Raw genomic sequence first — 20,441 nt, forward strand, 5'->3', positions numbered from 1 at the left:
GTTTATGCAGTCGTAGTCACACCTCTCTGCACGTGACTTGCACAGCCTTCCTAAACACTTCCTGTAAAGAATCATTTAATGTTTACACTTCCTTTTTTTCGAATTCTGTTTAATTTACAATGTCTTACCCCCTGTTCTGTTAACAGCTTGCTAGATCCTGCAGGAGCTTTCTGTATGTAATTAAATTTCAATTTACAGAGCTGGAGATAAAACATTTTAAAGTACGGTAAGTTACATCTGATTGAAAATTAAACCATTTTGTTTGCATGCAGGCTGTGTCAGTCACAGCCATGGGAGGTGTAGTTAGGGCACAAAAGTGATTTAACTCCTAAATGGAAGTGAATTGAGCAGTGAAAACTCAGAGGCATGATCTATACTCACAAACTGCTTAATTAAGCTAAAGTTGTTCTGGTGACTATAGTGTACCTTTAATCATGCATTACCGTGAAGGAGGCTACTTGCAGGTAAATGAATGTATATTCAGAACTCAGAGAAAAAACTGGCAAGGCAATAATCAGCTGATTACTCAAACATTTCTCAGTCACTGCAGATGCTACAGATTTGCTTAAAAAATAGTAACATTCAGAGAGGGTTTTTTTTATTTGCAAATATTGTGGTTTTTAATCTTGTCTACTTGTGTTAAACCCCACCATGGGTTGGTGGTTCCATTCCAATCCGTAGTGTCAGGAAAGCTGTCCATCTTTTCTCAGTATGAAAGAGCCCATTGTAACAAACACACACATTGCAAAGTACATGAAATTCCATACAAGCTGCCTTTCAATATGCTTGGAGAAACACGGACTTCTTGAGGTTTAACCCTTTATAGAGTAATGAAAATAGACAGGGGCTTTAACAGAAAATGTTCTGCTCTTTTATAGCTATATCTTCTACATAAGGAATAGTTGTATTTACTATGCAGCTAACAAAAAAAGATTTTATTACATTTTTTGATGTTAAAAAAAAAAACAAAAAAAAAACAAAGTTTCATCCAAAAAGCTGTTTGGGATCTCCCAGGATGTAGAATCAAGACCTAATCAGAAAGAATGCTCAGTGAATTTACTTGTGATTGTAAGACCTCTTCCCGGAGAAAAGTCACCCTTCTATTGCACGGGAGCTTGGTTTAGGAGCTTAACTTGAGTTAAACTTGCTGCATTCAAGCTGGAGTTCCCCTTAAAGCTGTCCAATCACAGACATTCCAATGCAGCTCAATGAGGCATTTTTGCAAGGTAGGTGTTCTGAGCAATCGCTGCAGCTCGAGTTTAGCTGCACTGAGCTAACCAAAACAGGAAGTAACAGGGCAGGCTGTCTGCTTGAAAGCCAGGGGGCGTAACTAGGTTAATTTATAAAAAGTGACCATTTTTATTGAAATCTAGTTTTTGTAAAATAAAAAAAAAATTTAAGAAAATAAAAATAGGACACTTTTCACACATTAAAGGACCACTATAGGCACCCAGACCACTTCAGCTTAATGAAGTGGTCTGGGTGCCAGGTCCATCTAGATTTAACCCTGCCTGCTGTAAACATTTTCAGAGAATAGCAGTTTCAGAGAATGATTTTCACCGTGAGAAGATGCCAGCGTCCATAGGAAAGCATTGAGAATGCTTTCCTATGGACTGACTGAATGCACGCGCGGCTCTTGCCGCGCATGCGCCTTCAGCCGATGACGTCCGAAGGACGAGGAGAGTCCCCAGCGCCGAGGAAGCCCGGCGCTTGAGAAAGGTAAGAATTTAACCCCTTCCTCCCCCTTCAGCCCGGCGGGAGGGGGGACCTATTAATACTATAGTGCCAGGAAAACGAGTTTGTTTTCCTGGCACTATATAGTGGTCCTTTAAGCTTTTCATGTAGTTAAAGTGCTTTCTGGGTCTAGAGTGTCCCTTTAAACTGAGATGAAAGAAACCCAAGATTCTCTCTGAACTAAAAGTGATTATGCCGAAATGTCATGCATTGGTGGTTAAAACAAGGTCACTTGGTGCTTCAGTTCAGCAAACTTCTTTTAAGAAGAACTTGTTACTTTTTTTTTGCTTTTGCAAAGATTCACCCAGGAAACATGCAGGGGAAGCTCCAATTTGTCTTCTATCATCAACACCATATTCTCTCTCTAATTTACCTCTATATTTACAAAGACATACCATAGGCACCTAATGTATGTTAAATGGGAAGATGCCTCTTCTTTTCTGCCATTACAGCTGATGTAAAACTTATGGCACGGCAGCCGAAAGTAAATCAATATTCCACTACTGCCACATTTTGACATGACCAATGGAAAAGTCCCTATTTTGTTAAACACAATGAAGTCTATTGACTCCTTTAAAATACCAAACAAATCCCAGTGCAATAGACATATACTTGTTTCCCCCCAGGAAGATTCTGAGGGTATAATAAAATTTAGAAAGGACAAGGTTTACTTTAAAGTTGGCTCGGCAAAGCCAAATATAAAAATAAAAAATATGTATATTACTGCAGTCTCCAGACTATTTAGCAGTTTGTGTACACATCACTTCCCTGGAAAAAAACAGGTTGGCTCTTAAAACACATTAGAAGATTATCAACCTCTGCCTTAAAGGCATTTTAATTATAAACACGAACAAGCCAGCCCTTCAATATGACGTACAATGCAGAGCTGTTATTGGTGCTGCAAACAAAGTACCAGCTAGGTGCATCCGCTTAGAGTTTATTGATCTGGATTTTGTCATTTCCTTCCTTCCAATACACATTACATCACTGGGAAGTTAAGTAGCACACATCTTAGAATGGTAATAGCCAAGCATGCAAAAAATCTACAACAGGATGGCTCGGTATAAAGAGCAATTCAAGGTCCGAGTGTTAAACATAATTTGCTTACAAGTATAAATGTAAGACAGCTCTCTGAAGCTGTCACTCACTTCCAAATCAAACAATTTTTGCGCTATTTGACACAATTTGAGAGTCACTTGGGTCCCCATGGCCTGGATAATCTGAATTTGGATTCTGTTCTATCTACACATCTGATTTGAAACAAATTCACATTTTGTGGCTACTAACGAAACCTAAGAAACATAACAGTGTGTGTCGACTTCAAATGCAGTCAAAATAACATTTTGCGGTGAACAAAAGAAAAGAAATCTGAAAAATATAGACAATATATAAAGAAAAACATATCAATGCACACTAATATGAGAAATAAAACAAGTGATATAAAAATGTATTACTGGGGGCGGAGCTTGACTGCCATGCTGCCTGGACGTGCACAGCCAGAGCTCCCGGGCCAAGCTTCAATTTACGGGGACTAATCCATGTCCACTCACTCTTGCAACCCACAGCCTGCAATCTTCTTGATTACGGGACGACGCTGCACCTGGGGATACCCAATGTAAGGGTCCCTCCCGCTGAATTACCCGACTCGAGGCTAAGGGAAACGGTAACCCGGCAAAGGGACACGAGCACAGACCGCAGCATCCACACGCAAGATGGCGGCAACGCAGGCCCAACAAAAGTCCACGTTGTCGGCAACGACCCAGGGGTGCACGATAGATTCTCTAGCACAGCGCATAGACGCAGCCTTCGAGCGCTTCTGGGCCAAATTGGAGGCTCACACCGCGGCAGAACCAGCACGGGACTGGAGAGGTGAGCTGAGCGGAGAGAGGCAGGAAAAGAGCGGGCCCCCTCTGGGCACAACTATCAAACTTCCAAGAGTACCTGCATTCAAAGGCCCACCTGGGCAGAGAGCACATAGGGAGGCAATCTCCCGGCATCATCCACAGCAGCTGAAGCCCCGACGCCGCAGGCGGCGTAGAAACACCTGGAGCTCAAGCTATCCCCAACATGGGAAGGATCCGGACTCCAACGTGAGCAACCGACTCCGTGGCAATGAGATGCAAGCTCTCCTCAGAACCTGGGGCTGGAGGGAGGCCAATCTCTGCACCTGTCTCACGATGCCACATGCCTGCCTCAGCGGGCTCCCACGCACTGGCGTCGGCTGAAACTGAAACTGGACTTAAGCTACAGGTCTGGTCCCCATTCCTTTTTGGGCCTAGCTGGACTGCACAGACACCCTACGCTAATGTGCTATTTATATCCTAGCACAGCACTAACCTGGACTTGAGCTCTTATCTTTCATTACTATATATGTTACAAATCTAAACGCTGAAGGGCTTACCCTGAACTGCAACTCCAGTAGTGATTGGGTTAATAGGGACACAATGGTTTATAAAGCTAGTATGTTTTGTTTTTGATTCTTGATGTATTCATTACTGTAGAGCAGGATCTAGTACAGACCCTAGCTTGCCTAGTCCTATGCATATATACCTTAATATTAGAGCCTAACTGCAGCACTAATACAGAGTTGACTTGTATGCCAGTGATGGTTGGGGTAGGCTTGCTTTGCATCTTCTAGCGGGTTATGCCAGTATAGCCGACTACCATTACCTAACCTATATTATGCTACTATGCACTTGGAAGAGGTTCCTAGCATGCTCAGTCCAGCCTGTTATGACCATACACAGAAATGTCAATGTTATCATATATTGCACAATCTCCAAAAGTACATCCTACTGAGCACCATTTGATATCACTCCTGTAGAAGGTTTGCTGCATGCCTATATGCTACTTAAAACGCGACTACTCTCGCATAGGCTAATCTTACCTGTCACTAAGCTAACAAGCATACCACTAAGCTATCAGTAAGTTAAAATATATAAGCCTGTTCGTCTCTTAACCAGTCGCTTACTCTGAATAATACTAAACATGTGCACTGATTTTTTATGCCATACGACTGTTAAAATTTGTCAGTGTGTCTGCCTGCTCCTGCGGCTGTGGCGATGCCAGCTTGTTCGTTCTATTGTTGGGTCCTTGGGCCCAGTGGTCTAAATATTCTGCAGTTTATCTATAGTTCTAAACCTAAAACATGTTTTGGTTTTTTTTTTGATCTATGACCCCGAAACATTTCTACTTAATTATACAAATGTGCAGCAACTCGGATAAATGCTTAACTACTCACTACCTGATACCTGACTAATCCTTCTTAAGTATCCACTAGTTACACGAAAATCTATATTGTTTTTGTTGTTCTATTTTGTTGTTATGCAGTCACGTGTCAGCCACTGATCCTTCTACTTAATATATAAAAAAGAGGCAGACGATTATCTGAGGTGATATATACTGAACTGTTATGACCCCTTCATGCATGTACTGTATCATCTCCCTCTCTTCATTCTGTATCCCTGCAATTTTATGCCTCAATAAAAGAAAGATTGACAAAAAAAAAAAAATGTATTACTGAAAAGTAGTCACTACTTTAAATGTATTTTACGAAAACTGAAGCATTCAGAAAAAAAAAAAAACACGAATTCAGATACAGGGAGCATAATTTTAACTTTTGTTGACAGAATACACGTAGGTGACAAAATGCGCTTGCTGCTAATTTTTAAACGTCACATAAATCAGCTACACATCATCCTATTGTGGTGGTAGTGCATAAAGAAGAAGCACTTTTAGAAGGTTTAGCTATGAAACTCATATCTTGCTCAGAACTCCCATTCCGTTTAATAATATAAACAAGACTAGACAAAGCATCAAAGGACATTCTAATTATGCTACACAACTAATGTTATAGCAGCTGCTTACGGCACTGCAGATGGTAATAGACTAACCGCCTTTAGCCTGCCTGTGCATCATGGAAAATATAGCGTATAAAATGATTTATAATAATCGCTATGTTACATTGTTTATTAAAAGTAATTACTGCAATGATTATAACATCACTAGGGCACCTAGCAATTTACCCAGGAGTTGCCAGACAAGAGACTACAAGCCCAAACAAACAAATACATTGAGCATTGCTGCTAGGATCTGATTAGTCATGAACCTTAACTAGGCAAGATTTACCCTTACCTTGTAGCAGTGGCAGACAATTCGTCTTTGGCAGTGGCTGTGTTGGCACATCTTTTACAATGATCTCCTATAAAAAAATAAATATAAATAAATAAATACATTTAAAAAAAGACATAGGCAAAATTACCATCATTTATATTTAAAGGTACAATAAAAACGTCAGGCTTTAAACTCAGAGTTTCGGGATTTTCCAGATTCATGCTGGCCAATCTATCAATGTTGTGGATGTTCTATATATGCCTTTATAGAGGGGATACTATGCTGGTAGATTTTGAAGTCCAGGTAAGTTTGTGTTTTTATGAACACCCGTTTTAAAGTCATAGAGTTACCTTAATTGTAGAATTTGCGGTATTTTATTTAACAGTAAATATGCTTCTGAAGTGACTCATGGTTGGCTCAGACAAATAGTACCTAGATCATCTTTTCAAGATTTGAGTTGAATTAAAGCAGTAAACAAAAAAGACATATCGGTACATACCAGTTAGAAAAAACTTCTTCTAGAATATTACCATGCCTATGCAAACTATAATGGAATTCTGAGCTGATCTAAAAATAAAAAAATACTACTATTCAAACATTTCAATGTTGTAATCTAAATACGGTTTATATTCCTACAGTTTTAGTGTGCCTTTAAAAAGCTGGTAATAAGTAAAAATAAGAAGACTAACATTTTAAGACTAAGACTAACAGGGCAAGGTTATATGAATTCTCAAGGCAAGATAAATCTGACCAACTCAAAGACCACAGTTTCCAGTTAGGAGGCCATAGGCACTTAACATGCGTCATATCCTTATGGCGCTTAGTCTTCGTTGTCTAAATTCCCAGGAGTCTCAGGGAAACTACATCAACTACACCAGGAGCAGTGCATCAAAGGAATTTTAGTTTGTTGCTCCTAAAAGTAGTGTTGAAATTGAGCATATTACCATAACCAAGAAAAAATACCAAACTTGTAAAAAATAAAAAAAATGCAGTAAAAATAAAACTGCATTGGATGATAAGAGCTAAGTTAGCATGAGAACAATAGGGAGGAGTGTGAGAAAACAGAAATGAGCAAATACAAGGAAAAGGATGTAGAAAAGGAAATCGCAGGGTATAGAGGCTGTCAGTCATAAAATTACATATACTACCCACTTCTGCATCACTAATCATTTTTTAGGATTTTTTTTTCCTTTACTAGAGAGAACCAGAAACATGAAAAGAACAATTCTCAGCCAACCTGCACCTTTCACTTTCAGGCACATCTCCTGCTTAGGACATCTCAATCCACCCCCCCCCCCCCCCCCCCCCCCCATCTAATATCAGTTGTCTTAAGTGTTAAACTCTTTCAGATTGATCAGTATTGCTTCAGACCTGAGGAAGAGAGGAAATTCTCGAAAGCATGTATTTAAAATATGTTAGTATTTAAAATTATGTTAGTCCAATAAAAAAAGGTATCATTAATTACTGCAATACTCTGGTATTTTGGAGAATATATATCAAGGAGAAAGTTACCTGCGCTCTGGCCTAAATCCATATGTACATTTAAACAAAATGGATGCTCTAACCTATCTAATGGCTAGAGTAGGACTCACCTTTTGGGGCTTGCCTTGACGTGGCAGGTGAGCTTATATTCAAATGGCCATTGGAATAAAACTAAAGAGCCTCCATTTGTGTTTTGTGTTTTTTATATATATAATCGTTATATCGTTATTTTTTTTTATATATATATATATATATATATTTGGGAGTCTAGCCAACTCCTTGGTTCTGCACCCCTCCCTGTTACAGGTGCCTCATCTCAGGTCCCTATTTAGCCTTGTACTGCAGAGAGCCTCAGATGGAATTTTTTCCCAAGTAAGTGGTTAATCTCATAAGAGCAGACATTAGACTGTGAGAGTAGGACCTGCCAAAGATGGGGTACATTGACGTTGTGGCAGGCTTATGCAATGTATGATCATATAATGTAACTAAATCCCCATTTTTTTTGCCTAGATTAGGTGTTTTTAAAAAAAACTTTTACAGACTAATAAAGTCTGTCGACATTGAAGTTGCTGTTTAGTAGATAGGAGAGTGCGCTGGATCTTGTGTATTTATTGTATATATATATATATATACACACACACACACACACACATTATATATATATATACATACATACATACATACATATATATACACACACACACTTTAATTAAAGTTCAATCTATGCACTAATCCCCTAGAAACCACACATATGTGATACCAAAATAAAACATGTTAAGAATCAATAACAAGTCAATAAGATTGGAAACCTTTATGCAGTCCCAAAATTTGAGGGAGAAAAAGGCTTTATAGAAGGAATAGAAAAATTTAAGCTAAGCCTACATCAAATAGCTAATGGAATACAGCTTTACCAAAATAACCTAAAAAAGACACACACGCAAATAATAAAAAAGATTTTTAAAAATATTAATCAGATTAGGGATGAATAATGTAAGGGGAGCTCTATACTGCAAGATTTTCTTCAGGATTTAGACAAACACACACAAAAACTATATACAACACAAAGCTACCAATTCAGCAGAGAAAACTTGCATACCACAAGATAGTGGCAAATATTTACAGAAATAAAAATGATTTGACATTTCCATGCTATGCTGTAAGTGTAATATATACAGGCTGCTTAGTATTTATTTAAAGGAACACTATAGTTTCGGTAATAGAAACGTGTATTACGGACACTATAGCTGTAAAACTATAATTTAGTCCTTGTCCCCACTGTTAGAGGAGTAAGGGGGTAAGTAAAAAAAAATTAAAAATTAAAGTGCTTGCTTTGCACTTTTTAGATATTGGTCTTCAAGATGCAGACCACTGGAATAACAGGAATGGCAGAGGAGAGGTTCCAGATTTGGACTGTCCTGTGTGATCTGCAATACTGGGAGGTATACCAGACACCCCAAAAACCTATGCTCCTTAGGATAGCAGAATGTATCCTGTAAAATATTTTAATCTCATATACAGCATTGAAGGACTGGCAAACAGTGCAACTGCCAAGCAGCCACCACCACATACAGCATTCTTGTGAGTATTCATATGACAGGAATCAGGATGTAGGTTGCCATGCTTGCTGCCAGAGTACTGTAGGTGCTAGGCAGCAGGTGGGATTTGTTCAGGGTACTTTACAAGGCCAGCACTGTGTGGGTTTCTGCATGTGATGATGGTGGCTTAATGTCTGAAGATTTGCAACACACAGATGAATTTTAAATTGGAGTATTTTGATTGATTGTTGTTTTTGCCCCCAATATTTAATGCATCACCTACTAAAGCCAACAAGTCCCCAGTTCTCCAATTCACTCCATACCTCCAGTTTGAAACAGAAAAAGAAAATATCCCTTAAACAGGGACAATGGAGTGTGTCCAGACCATATCCAAGAAGGGGGTAACCATTAATATGTACTGCAAAGGGGGGGCGGAGCCAACTACCGAGCTGATCGGACGCCATTTCTGACAGCTCCGACACTCACCCTAATATTTTGCCTCAATCTTGAGAATCCAGCCTGATCCTACCGCTCCAAACATATACCCCGGCCCGGGAACCCGAACTGCACCGATAGATGCCATTCTTTATGAAAAAGATGGCACCAAAGAGGAAAAGCAAGCCCAGGGCCTACTCCACGCTCGCACCACTTACCTTGGAGGCGCTCCTCGGCGGAATCTATCAGGGAACCACGAGCACCCCTGCCACTGAACCCCTGGATCCACATGCCAGCCATGGGACGACGCTCCCAGAAAGCCGGTATACAGACAGAAGGAAGAGACATTGGGGCCATGCTCCAGCGGCCTGCAAGGCCCAAACTGACCCCAGAGGAAACCCAGCCTACCACTAATCAAAACACTCAGCCTTATCAAGCAGAGAGGAATGACCTCTGCACCATGATACCAGCACCCCCGGAGGGATCGCCTCCAGCGACGAAACACGACCTGCAAATACTTTTACAGGACTTCCATAAAATCCTGTCGAAGGAACTAGCAGGACTTAAAGCGGATTTACAAACCACAAAAGACCGGGTACAAGCGACGGAGGCTGAAGTGACCAAAGTCATAACCAACCTAACAACGGTACAAGACTCTGTACAACAGCTCCAAAAATCCCACCATAACATGGCCCGACACCTGAATGCCCTCGAGAATAGCCATAGACGCAACAACATAAAAATACGTGGCATCCCGACAAGTGTCACCACAGAGGAACTGCCGCATTACACAAGACCGCTTTTAGCAACTGTTTTACCTCCGGCGGAGACAAGAAAACTGGTGATAGATGGAATATATCGGATTGCAGGTCCCCAAAGAGCCACCACACAAACAGCTCGAGATGTCATATTACGCTGTGTGTCTTCTTCAGATAAGGGCCTAATAATCGCGGCACTGCGGGGCAAGACCCCACTGACGTTTGAAGACTCCAGCCTCACCTTTTATCAGGACCTAACGAGGGCCACACTAAAGTGGCGCCGTTCACTCCATCCTGTGACCCGACAACTACGGGCCGCTAACATACAGTACAGATGGGGAGCGCAAGGCTCACTACTAACGACACACAATGGGACTACCCACACACTCACATCACTCACATCACTCGAGGAAGCCCCGTCATTCTTTGCAACGCTAGGGCTAAAAAACGCTGATGCACAAACCTCTGAGGGACCGGAAGATTTGGAGGGAAGCGCTCTCCTGGCTCCAGGCACCAGCCAGACACCCCGCATGACCATCTGAACACAGCAGGAGGCACAACTTCACGGGACATTGCATAGTGACTATAAGTTACTGACCTCGTTAGATGATATCTATACTATGCCGGCTTGGTTTTAAATTGTTTACAAGTTAAATACCCTAATGCAGAATATGTTTAACCTGAGCGATAGGGTCTCCTACCTGACCCCTCTGATGGACTGGGACCCCCTCTCAGGGCGCCCGTGCCCGATAAAATAAATGCAAGATATCAACCCCCTCCTCCCCCACTGCCCCCAAGGTTAGGGGTAAAAAGCTTGACAATAAACAAATGTTGTTATGCAGCACACAGCGATGAGAGAGCAGTCAGTGAGACAGCAAAATCGCCCCAACCCTCATGGCTTACAAACGTAGACTACAACACCCTCACTGGCGACACTCCTATAGTTTCGGTAATAGAAACGTGTATTACGGACACTATAGCTGTAAAACTATAATTTAGTCCTTGTCCCCACTGTTAGAGGAGTAAGGGGGTAAGTAAAAAAAAATTAAAAATTAAAGTGCTTGCTTTGCACTTTTTAGATATTGGTCTTCAAGATGCAGACCACTGGAATAACAGGAATGGCAGAGGAGAGGTTCCAGATTTGGACTGTCCTGTGTGATCTGCAATACTGGGAGGTATACCAGACACCCCAAAAACCTATGCTCCTTAGGATAGCAGAATGTATCCTGTAAAATATTTTAATCTCATATACAGCATTGAAGGACTGGCAAACAGTGCAACTGCCAAGCAGCCACCACCACATACAGCATTCTTGTGAGTATTCATATGACAGGAATCAGGATGTAGGTTGCCATGCTTGCTGCCAGAGTACTGTAGGTGCTAGGCAGCAGGTGGGATTTGTTCAGGGTACTTTACAAGGCCAGCACTGTGTGGGTTTCTGCATGTGATGATGGTGGCTTAATGTCTGAAGATTTGCAACACACAGATGAATTTTAAATTGGAGTATTTTGATTGATTGTTGTTTTTGCCCCCAATATTTAATGCATCACCTACTAAAGCCAACAAGTCCCCAGTTCTCCAATTCACTCCATACCTCCAGTTTGAAACAGAAAAAGAAAATATCCCTTAAACAGGGACAATGGAGTGTGTCCAGACCATATCCAAGAAGGGGGTAACCATTAATATGTACTGCAAAGGGGGGGCGGAGCCAACTACCGAGCTGATCGGACGCCATTTCTGACAGCTCCGACACTCACCCTAATATTTTGCCTCAATCTTGAGAATCCAGCCTGATCCTACCGCTCCAAACATATACCCCGGCCCGGGAACCCGAACTGCACCGATAGATGCCATTCTTTATGAAAAAGATGGCACCAAAGAGGAAAAGCAAGCCCAGGGCCTACTCCACGCTCGCACCACTTACCTTGGAGGCGCTCCTCGGCGGAATCTATCAGGGAACCACGAGCACCCCTGCCACTGAACCCCTGGATCCACATGCCAGCCATGGGACGACGCTCCCAGAAAGCCGGTATACAGACAGAAGGAAGAGACATTGGGGCCATGCTCCAGCGGCCTGCAAGGCCCAAACTGACCCCAGAGGAAACCCAGCCTACCACTAATCAAAACACTCAGCCTTATCAAGCAGAGAGGAATGACCTCTGCACCATGATACCAGCACCCCCGGAGGGATCGCCTCCAGCGACGAAACACGACCTGCAAATACTTTTACAGGACTTCCATAAAATCCTGTCGAAGGAACTAGCAGGACTTAAAGCGGATTTACAAACCACAAAAGACCGGGTACAAGCGACGGAGGCTGAAGTGACCAAAGTCATAACCAACCTAACAACGGTACAAGACTCTGTACAACAGCTCCAAAAATCCCACCATAACATGGCCCGACACCTGAATGCCCTCGAGAATAGCCATAGACGCAACAACATAAAAATACGTGGCATCCCGACAAGTGTCACCACAGAGGAACTGCCGCATTACACAAGACCGCTTTTAGCAACTGTTTTACCTCCGGCGGAGACAAGAAAACTGGTGATAGATGGAATATATCGGATTGCAGGTCCCCAAAGAGCCACCACACAAACAGCTCGAGATGTCATATTACGCTGTGTGTCTTCTTCAGATAAGGGCCTAATAATCGCGGCACTGCGGGGCAAGACCCCACTGACGTTTGAAGACTCCAGCCTCACCTTTTATCAGGACCTAACGAGGGCCACACTAAAGTGGCGCCGTTCACTCCATCCTGTGACCCAACAACTACGGGCCGCTAACATACAGTACAGATGGGGAGCGCCAGGCTCACTACTAACGACACACAATGGGACTACCCACACACTCACATCACTCACATCACTCGAGGAAGCCCCGTCATTCTTTGCAACGCTAGGGCTAAAAAACGCTGATGCACAAACCTCTGAGGGACCGGAAGATTTGGAGGGAAGCGCTCTCCTGGCTCCAGGCACCAGCCAGACACCCCGCATGACCATCTGAACACAGCAGGAGGCACAACTTCACGGGACATTGCATAGTGACTATAAGTTACTGACCTCGTTAGATGATATCTATACTATGCCGGCTTGGTTTTAAATTGTTTACAAGTTAAATACCCTAATGCAGAATATGTTTAACCTGAGCGATAGGGTCTCCTACCTGACCCCTCTGATGGACTGGGACCCCCTCTCAGGGCGCCCGTGCCCGATAAAATAAATGCAAGATATCAACCCCCTCCTCCCCCACTGCCCCCAAGGTTAGGGGTAAAAAGCTTGACAATAAACAAATGTTGTTATGCAGCACACAGCGATGAGAGAGCAGTCAGTGAGACAGCAAAATCGCCCCAACCCTCATGGCTTACAAACGTAGACTACAACACCCTCACTGGCGACACTCCTATCCTGGGATCTAGCATGATATTGTCCATTAAAAACTAGGGCCTGAGCCTACAACGCACTGAACCTGCACTCAACACCAGCATAGACACCTTCATGATCTCAGACCCACAAGCCAACGCTTAAATCTCTTTCTTGAGTACTGACATGTCCTATTTAACCTGACAGACACAGATCTAATCTTTGACATGCCCTATCAAACGCAGTAGATATCCAAAAAAGTGCTGATTAAAACCTGTTATTTTTCTATGTCACACAAGTGTATGCCTGATCAAATACCTATTCCCGCTATTGTGTCAGGATAGGTACAATTGTACCACTTTCGCACAATTAAATAAAGAATAAAAAAAAAAAAAATGTACTGCAAAGGAGAAAAAGGAAAGTGATCCTAAGACCAAGGAGTCTAGGATACACTTAGTCGGATATAGGTCTGAGTACAATGTTTCTTTTGAAACCATAAATTTATTAAATCATAAGCATGAATATATTTAAAAAAAAAGAAAAAGAAAAAATAATAAACACACTAATAAACCAAGAGGAGAAAATGGAGCTCAGTGAGCTATATGGGAAGTCTAACTCAAAGCTAATACTGAGGTATTGCTAAAGGACATTTAAATGCCCAGTATATGAAAAGAGAAAAGATGAATAAACAGCCTTCAAAGGAGCTAGCCCCAGTAATAGTAGCCCCCCAAAATAGACAGGAACAGATAGAGCACTTTGTATCAGTGCTACAATGTTATACACACTAACTAGTGCTATAAGTAACAGTCCTGTATAGAGAGGGCTATCTGGGAGACAGGAATCCCTAGCTAAACTTAGTTCAAATACGGCTCCAACTCCCCATAGCTAAATAAACACCCCAAACAGTGTGGAAATGAAAAGTGCAGTGATTATAAAATCATCAAAGATAGCCTTTGAGAAAGGCGCTTGTTGTAGCGCCGAAACGCGTTAGGCGAAAAGATGATTTTATAATCACTGCACTTTTCATTTCCACAGTGTTTGGGGTGTTTATTTAGCTATGGGGAGTTGGAGCCGTATTTGAACTAAGTTTAGCTAGGGATTCCTGTCTCCCAGATAGCCCTCTCTATACAGGACTGTTACTTATAGCACTAGTTAGTGTGTATAACATTGTAGCACTGATACAAAGTGCTTTATCTGTTCCTGTCTATTTTGGAGGGCTACTATTACTGGGGCTGGAGGGTGTCTTTTGTATTAGACTTTGGCTGAGCAGTTGCCTCATACTTGAGATGTTATGCCTTATACTTGAGAGATATTTCTAGCTCATTTGAAGGCTGTTTATTCATCTTTTCTCTTTTCATATACTGGGCATTTAAATGTCCTTTAGCAATACCTCAGTATTAGCTTTGAGTTAGACTTCCCTCCAGTTTGGACACAATTGGTATAGATAATGTGGTAGTATAAATTCTGCATTATCAGTGTCTGCAAAGGGAAGGTCTCTGGCTGCTGAGGAGACCCCCATTCTTTGTCAAACATTTTAACGAAAAATATTTTAACAGAAAACATAGGATGACTCGCATAGTCTCTTTGCACAATGGCCCCTACACTGAGCTTTAATACCCATTGAGCTTAGAGTGCCCCTTCAAATTTTTCATCCTAATATCTTGTGAAATAGCTCAGTGGGCTAATGCATCAGCAGAATCTGTTCTAACCCTTGGGTCGCAGGTTCAAATCCTGGCACGGTTGACTCAGCCCTTCATCCTTCCAAGTAGATAAAATCAGTACCATTAAATTGGGTGATAGTAACAACCCCTGGATGTTGGGCTAAGGTAACATCCCCATGTACTTGGAAACCAGAGTAATCTGAATGTACCTTTCCTGGTTAAATACTTTGTTATTATTATTATTATTTTGCCCAAGTCAGGTCCTTTATACTTGCCGTTATTGCCTTGATTAGTTTATTTTTAATAACCAAGTTTGTTACTGGCAGGTAATAATTATTAAATAAATAAATTAAAAAAGGGTCTCTATATAAAATTATGAGTTACGTATAAAGAGCAGTTATGAGACAAAGGCGTGTCCTGGCTGCCAACTAAAATCAGACACAAATCAGACACATGGTAAAAGATGGCAAAGTCATTACACTACATGTCATCCTAGGCAGCTCAACTGGTACAGTCATGCAGAAACTTAGATACGAACAATTAAAAAGGTTCATAAACCAAATACCCCAAAACACGAGCCTACACAGGCTGATGACCCCTTTTTGAGCACCTGTGTGACGTGCCAGATCCAATGATGCATGCCTATCCTACCTTTACTTGACCTTCCAGTATAATTAAGTGTACCTAATTACAGGTATATTTTTATAAACGTTGCAATTTCTATTGAAATCTGCACTTTTGTAAAATGAAAAAAGGGCACACTCTTTACACAGTGCTTTAGGGATCTGGAGTGTCCCTTTAAGTGATTTAACTCCTAAATGGCAGATAAACAGAGACATGATCTGTACACACACACAAAAAAAACACCACACATACTTTGTTAAGCTAACGTTGTTCTGTTTCGTTTCCCTTTAATTTTAGGTGTCTTGTCATTCTATACAAGAAATGAAAAATATATAAATAAGATATAGCACACTGAAACCAATTTACAGTGAAACCAATTTAGCAGCAAAATGTGTATAGGTTTTATAGGTTAAAATACAGGAATACGATTTCAAATGGATTTACGTGAGTCAAAAGAACAGTTTGTGCCTTTTTGTGCCCTAGCCACACATCCCCTGGATGTGACTCACACTGCCTCTTTACAGTCTAAAATAAGGGATCAACAGAATATCACGTGATTTTTCACTTTCTACACATTCATTATTTAGAGAACTTATACTTTCTTAAACTAATAACCCTTTTCTGGCTTCTTCTTACTCCACCTCTTTTTGTAGCCGTCTTAAAACCTTGTGTTCAATAACCACACCTGAACACAGCAACTTGGAAAACTGGTCTACCGGGTTAGGCGTTAGGATGGTGGTAGACATTGGAAAAAAAAAAAAAAAAAAAAAAAAAAAGCAACCTTTCACAATTGCAATGTTATTTTAGAGTTAATGTGCCGGCTCCTGTTTCCAGAGTTTCACATGAGACAAAAAACTAAAACTTTAACCATCCCACTTTAGAGCAATGCTTTACAAGCCAAGAGGAAGTGGTGATTATGACAAATAGATCCATCCAGTCTACAGTGACTATTTTCATTCATATCGCAAACAGTTTACGTGAAAATATTTTGGCATCAATACACTGAGGATGGTTATTTTTAGTCTAGATCTGAAGAATTGTCAAAATGTTCCAACTCTGCAGTTTCTCTATTTATCAGAGGGGTATATAGTTAGAAATAATTCTCTTTTGGCAAGGTCCAAAGCAATCGTTCCCACAGTCCCATAAACTGTTGGATAAACTTCGTTCAGGCTGCTGTCCTAAGTTTCTCCTCTTCACCCCAAGATTAGATCAAATAAAAATATAATACGCTTTCTGCAATGTGGTTACTATTTCTACAATCCTTTTCGAAATCCTTGAAAAATTACTTCCTATCAGAAGTCTATCATCACACTGAGTAATTCCTCTCATCCTCACTTAAAGGATCACTATAGTGTCAGGAAAACAAAGCGGTCCCCCAACCTTGACGCTGTAGGGGTTAAAACCCCTTCAACTACTTACCTTATTCCAGCGCCGGGCTCCCCCAGCGCTGGTGACCTCTCCGCCCCCGCCGACGTCAGCGGAGCCGAATGCGCATGCGCGGCAGTGCCGCGCACGCATTTCTCAAAGCTTTCCTATGGATGCTCTGCATGAAGGAGGCATAATATGCCTCCAGCATTGCAGATGCGCCTCTAGTGGCTGTCCGGAAGACAGCCACTAGAGGCTGGCTTAACCTCAAATGTAAACATAGCAGTTTCTCTGAAACTGCTATGTTTGCATCTGAAGGGTTAAAACCTGAGGGACCTGGCACCCAGACCACTTCAATGAGCTGAAGTGGTCTGGGTGACTATAGTGTCCCTTTAATGGTTATCTCAACTCACTGTCAGCACTTTTCCTACTTCACATCCTCCTCTAAGAGAGCGGTATACATACATACATTCACACACACACTCACATATATATTCATCCTGCTGCACCTGGCAATCTCTGTGTTTCATAAATTGCACTTTTAAAGGAACAGGTGGATGTAGTGGATATGATAACAGGAGTATCAAAGGAAGCAGTCAAACCATTTAAGAACAGTTTGACAACATACCTGGAGGCCACTGGGACCCCACCACCGTCCTCTCTGGAGCTGTAAGCGCCTGTAGTGCAGGCCAGCCAAGTTGTCAAACTGTTCTTAAACATTTGTTCTATGTACTCTGAAAGTGTGCCAGGCCCTCCGGCACCATAACTACTACACCAGACTGTAGTGACATGGTGCTTAGACTGTTCCTTTGTGTTTATGCTCTACTTCCTTCAGACAGAAAATCAAGTTCACCTCTTTTTTCCCCCATGTGCCAAACTTTCTTCTTTACAACGACTTGTGTATTTAGTTAAAGGACCTCTCCACCAGAAAAATGGGAGAGGGGGTCACTATTTAGTAGATGTACCTCAAATAAAACATGCATGCATTTTTTTTTCTTGTTGTCATTGACTGTATATATAAAAAGAGCTTGCAAATGTTCTTATGACTGCAGTCTTTGCAAGCCAACCCCTTCTCCTCTTAACAGGGAAATAATTGGAGGCTTCTGATGGATAGCCAGGGAGGTGTTTCAGAATTATAGTATTAGAAAGAAGAAAAATAACTAAATAAATAATAAATAATAAAAAATAAAAAACAGGTTTTTCATAGAAATCACTACTTTTTAAAACTAGAATTAAAATTGGAAATTACTCACCAATAAAGGAGTGGTCCTTTAAAAGGGTAACTCCAACCTTTCATAGGACTGCGTGTGTGCAAGTATGATTTTAGATGGCGTGTGCAGAGGAGCGCTGAGAGCTTTGTCTGGCGATGGATTCGTTTTTTAATTAAAATAAATAAAAATGAATCCAGCGACAGACAAAGCTGTCAGCTCTCCTCTGCACGCGCCATCTAAAATCATACTTGCACACATGCAGTCTAATCAAAGCTTCTCATAGAGAGAAGTCCTTTGAATGGACCACTTTGCCAGCTCAGAGCACATGCACGTGCAATAAACTGTTATGGGGAGGGAAGGCAGAGAATGGGAGACGGGAATTTTATTTTTATTTTTTTTAAAACCTGTATTGAATGCTTGCATGCGAAGGCACCACACAGAGGGAGGGAGGGAAGGAGGAGAGAGCAAGCTTCCCCTTGCAGGTGAGACAGAAGATTGTTACGCATGTTGTCACCGTGCCGTGCGTTCTGAGGACAGACATAACATATGCAAAGAATTGATCGGTCTGCCTAATTACACGTGTGCTGTGGTGTAACTAGTCCCCAGCACAAAAATTTAAATATTTCTGAATGTGCAGTATTCCAAGCAGACTACTACACATCCAGACTGCTACCAATGTGACCACTTCAAATCACTGAAGCGGTTATGGTGTTTGGAGTAACCCTCTAACTCATTTGTAGAGCAATGCACAACATGTTAGCACTTATTAAATTATTTCAATAAATAAAATTAAAAATTTTTTTTTTTTTTAAATAATCCCACTTAATTCCAATAGAAAAAAAAAAATGTTCATTTTGTTAAACTGCTAAAATAGTCTGTATGCCAGGGAGACACCCATAATTTAGTATGATGCAAGAAGTTACAGTCTCAGATACTCAAATTACAAAACAGTACAGTCACTGTGAATGCACACACTAGCGGGGTTGCTTAGAAATGCAGATTTTTTTTTTGATTTTTTTTAAATCCATTAAAATATCATCATATAGATCGGAAATACAGTGTAGACATTGTTAAAGGGACACTATAGTCACCCAGACCACTTCAGCTAATGAAGTGGTCTGGGTGCCAGGTCCCTCAGGTTTTAACCCTTCAGATGCAAACATAGCAGTTTCAGAGAAACTGCTATGTTTACATTTGAGGTTAAGCCAGCCTCTAGTGGCTGTCTTTCGGACAGCCACTAGAGGCGCATCTGCAACGCTGGGTGCATATTATGCCTCCTTCACGCAAAGCATCCATAGGAAAACATTGAGAATTGCTTTCCTATGGACACTTTGAATGCGCGCGCGGCACTACCGCACATGCGCATTCGGCTCCGCTGACGTCAGACGGGGGAGCTGACGTTGGCGGGGGAAGAAAGGTCACCAGCGCCGAGGGAGCCCGGCGCTGGAATAAGGTAAGCTGCTGAAGGGGTTTTCACCCCTTCAGCACCACAGGAGGGGGACCCTGAGGGTGAGGGCACCCTCAGGGCACAATAGTGTCAGGAAAACCACTTTGTTTTCCTGACACTATAGTGATCCTTTAATGTTGTAAATGACAATTGTAGCTGAATATAGGTTATTTTTAATGGAATATCTACAGAGGTCCATTATCAGCAACCATCAGTCCTGTGTTCCAAGGGCACTTTGTGTTGGCTAATCCAAGTTTATAAATTAAAAAGGCTAACTGATCATTAGAAAACTCAGTTGTATGTATTCGGATTAAAGAAACAATAAAACTGGACTTCATTAGACTAGTTGAGTAACTGGAGCATAAGCAGTTGTGGATTCAATTACAGGCTCAAGAAGACCAAAACTTTCTTCTAAAATCTGTAATTCTATTATTGTTCTGAGAAATTCACACAAAACAAACTCATATACAGCGCTGTGTACTATTCCTATCACAGATCAGTGCAAACTAGCGTTAATCAGAATAGGAAGAGAAGGAAGACGGTGCACAACAGCAAGAGGACAATTATATTAGAGTGTCTAGTTTGAGTGTCTAGTTTGATGCCTTACAGGTCCTCAACTAGCAGCTCCTTTAAACAGTAGCCACAAAATACTGGTCTCAATGTCAACAGTGAAGAGGCGGCTCTGGGATGCTGGCCTTCTACGTAGAGTTGCAA

General features: G+C 41.5%; 1 protein-coding gene across 1 annotated transcript in view; it reads right to left on the bottom strand.

Annotated features, from left to right (window-relative positions):
* Positions 1 to 20,441, bottom strand: part of MTMR12 (myotubularin related protein 12) — a 92,416-nt gene that overhangs the window by 64,812 nt on the left and 7,163 nt on the right. Inside the window, exon 2 of the mRNA XM_063453958.1 lies at positions 5,869 to 5,935. Coding sequence (XP_063310028.1) covers positions 5,869 to 5,935 — 67 coding nt within the window. The remainder of the gene's footprint in view (positions 1 to 5,868; positions 5,936 to 20,441) is intronic.

Source organism: Pelobates fuscus, chromosome 5, assembly GCF_036172605.1.
Source record: "Pelobates fuscus isolate aPelFus1 chromosome 5, aPelFus1.pri, whole genome shotgun sequence".
Classification (NCBI taxonomy): domain Eukaryota; kingdom Metazoa; phylum Chordata; class Amphibia; order Anura; family Pelobatidae; genus Pelobates; species Pelobates fuscus.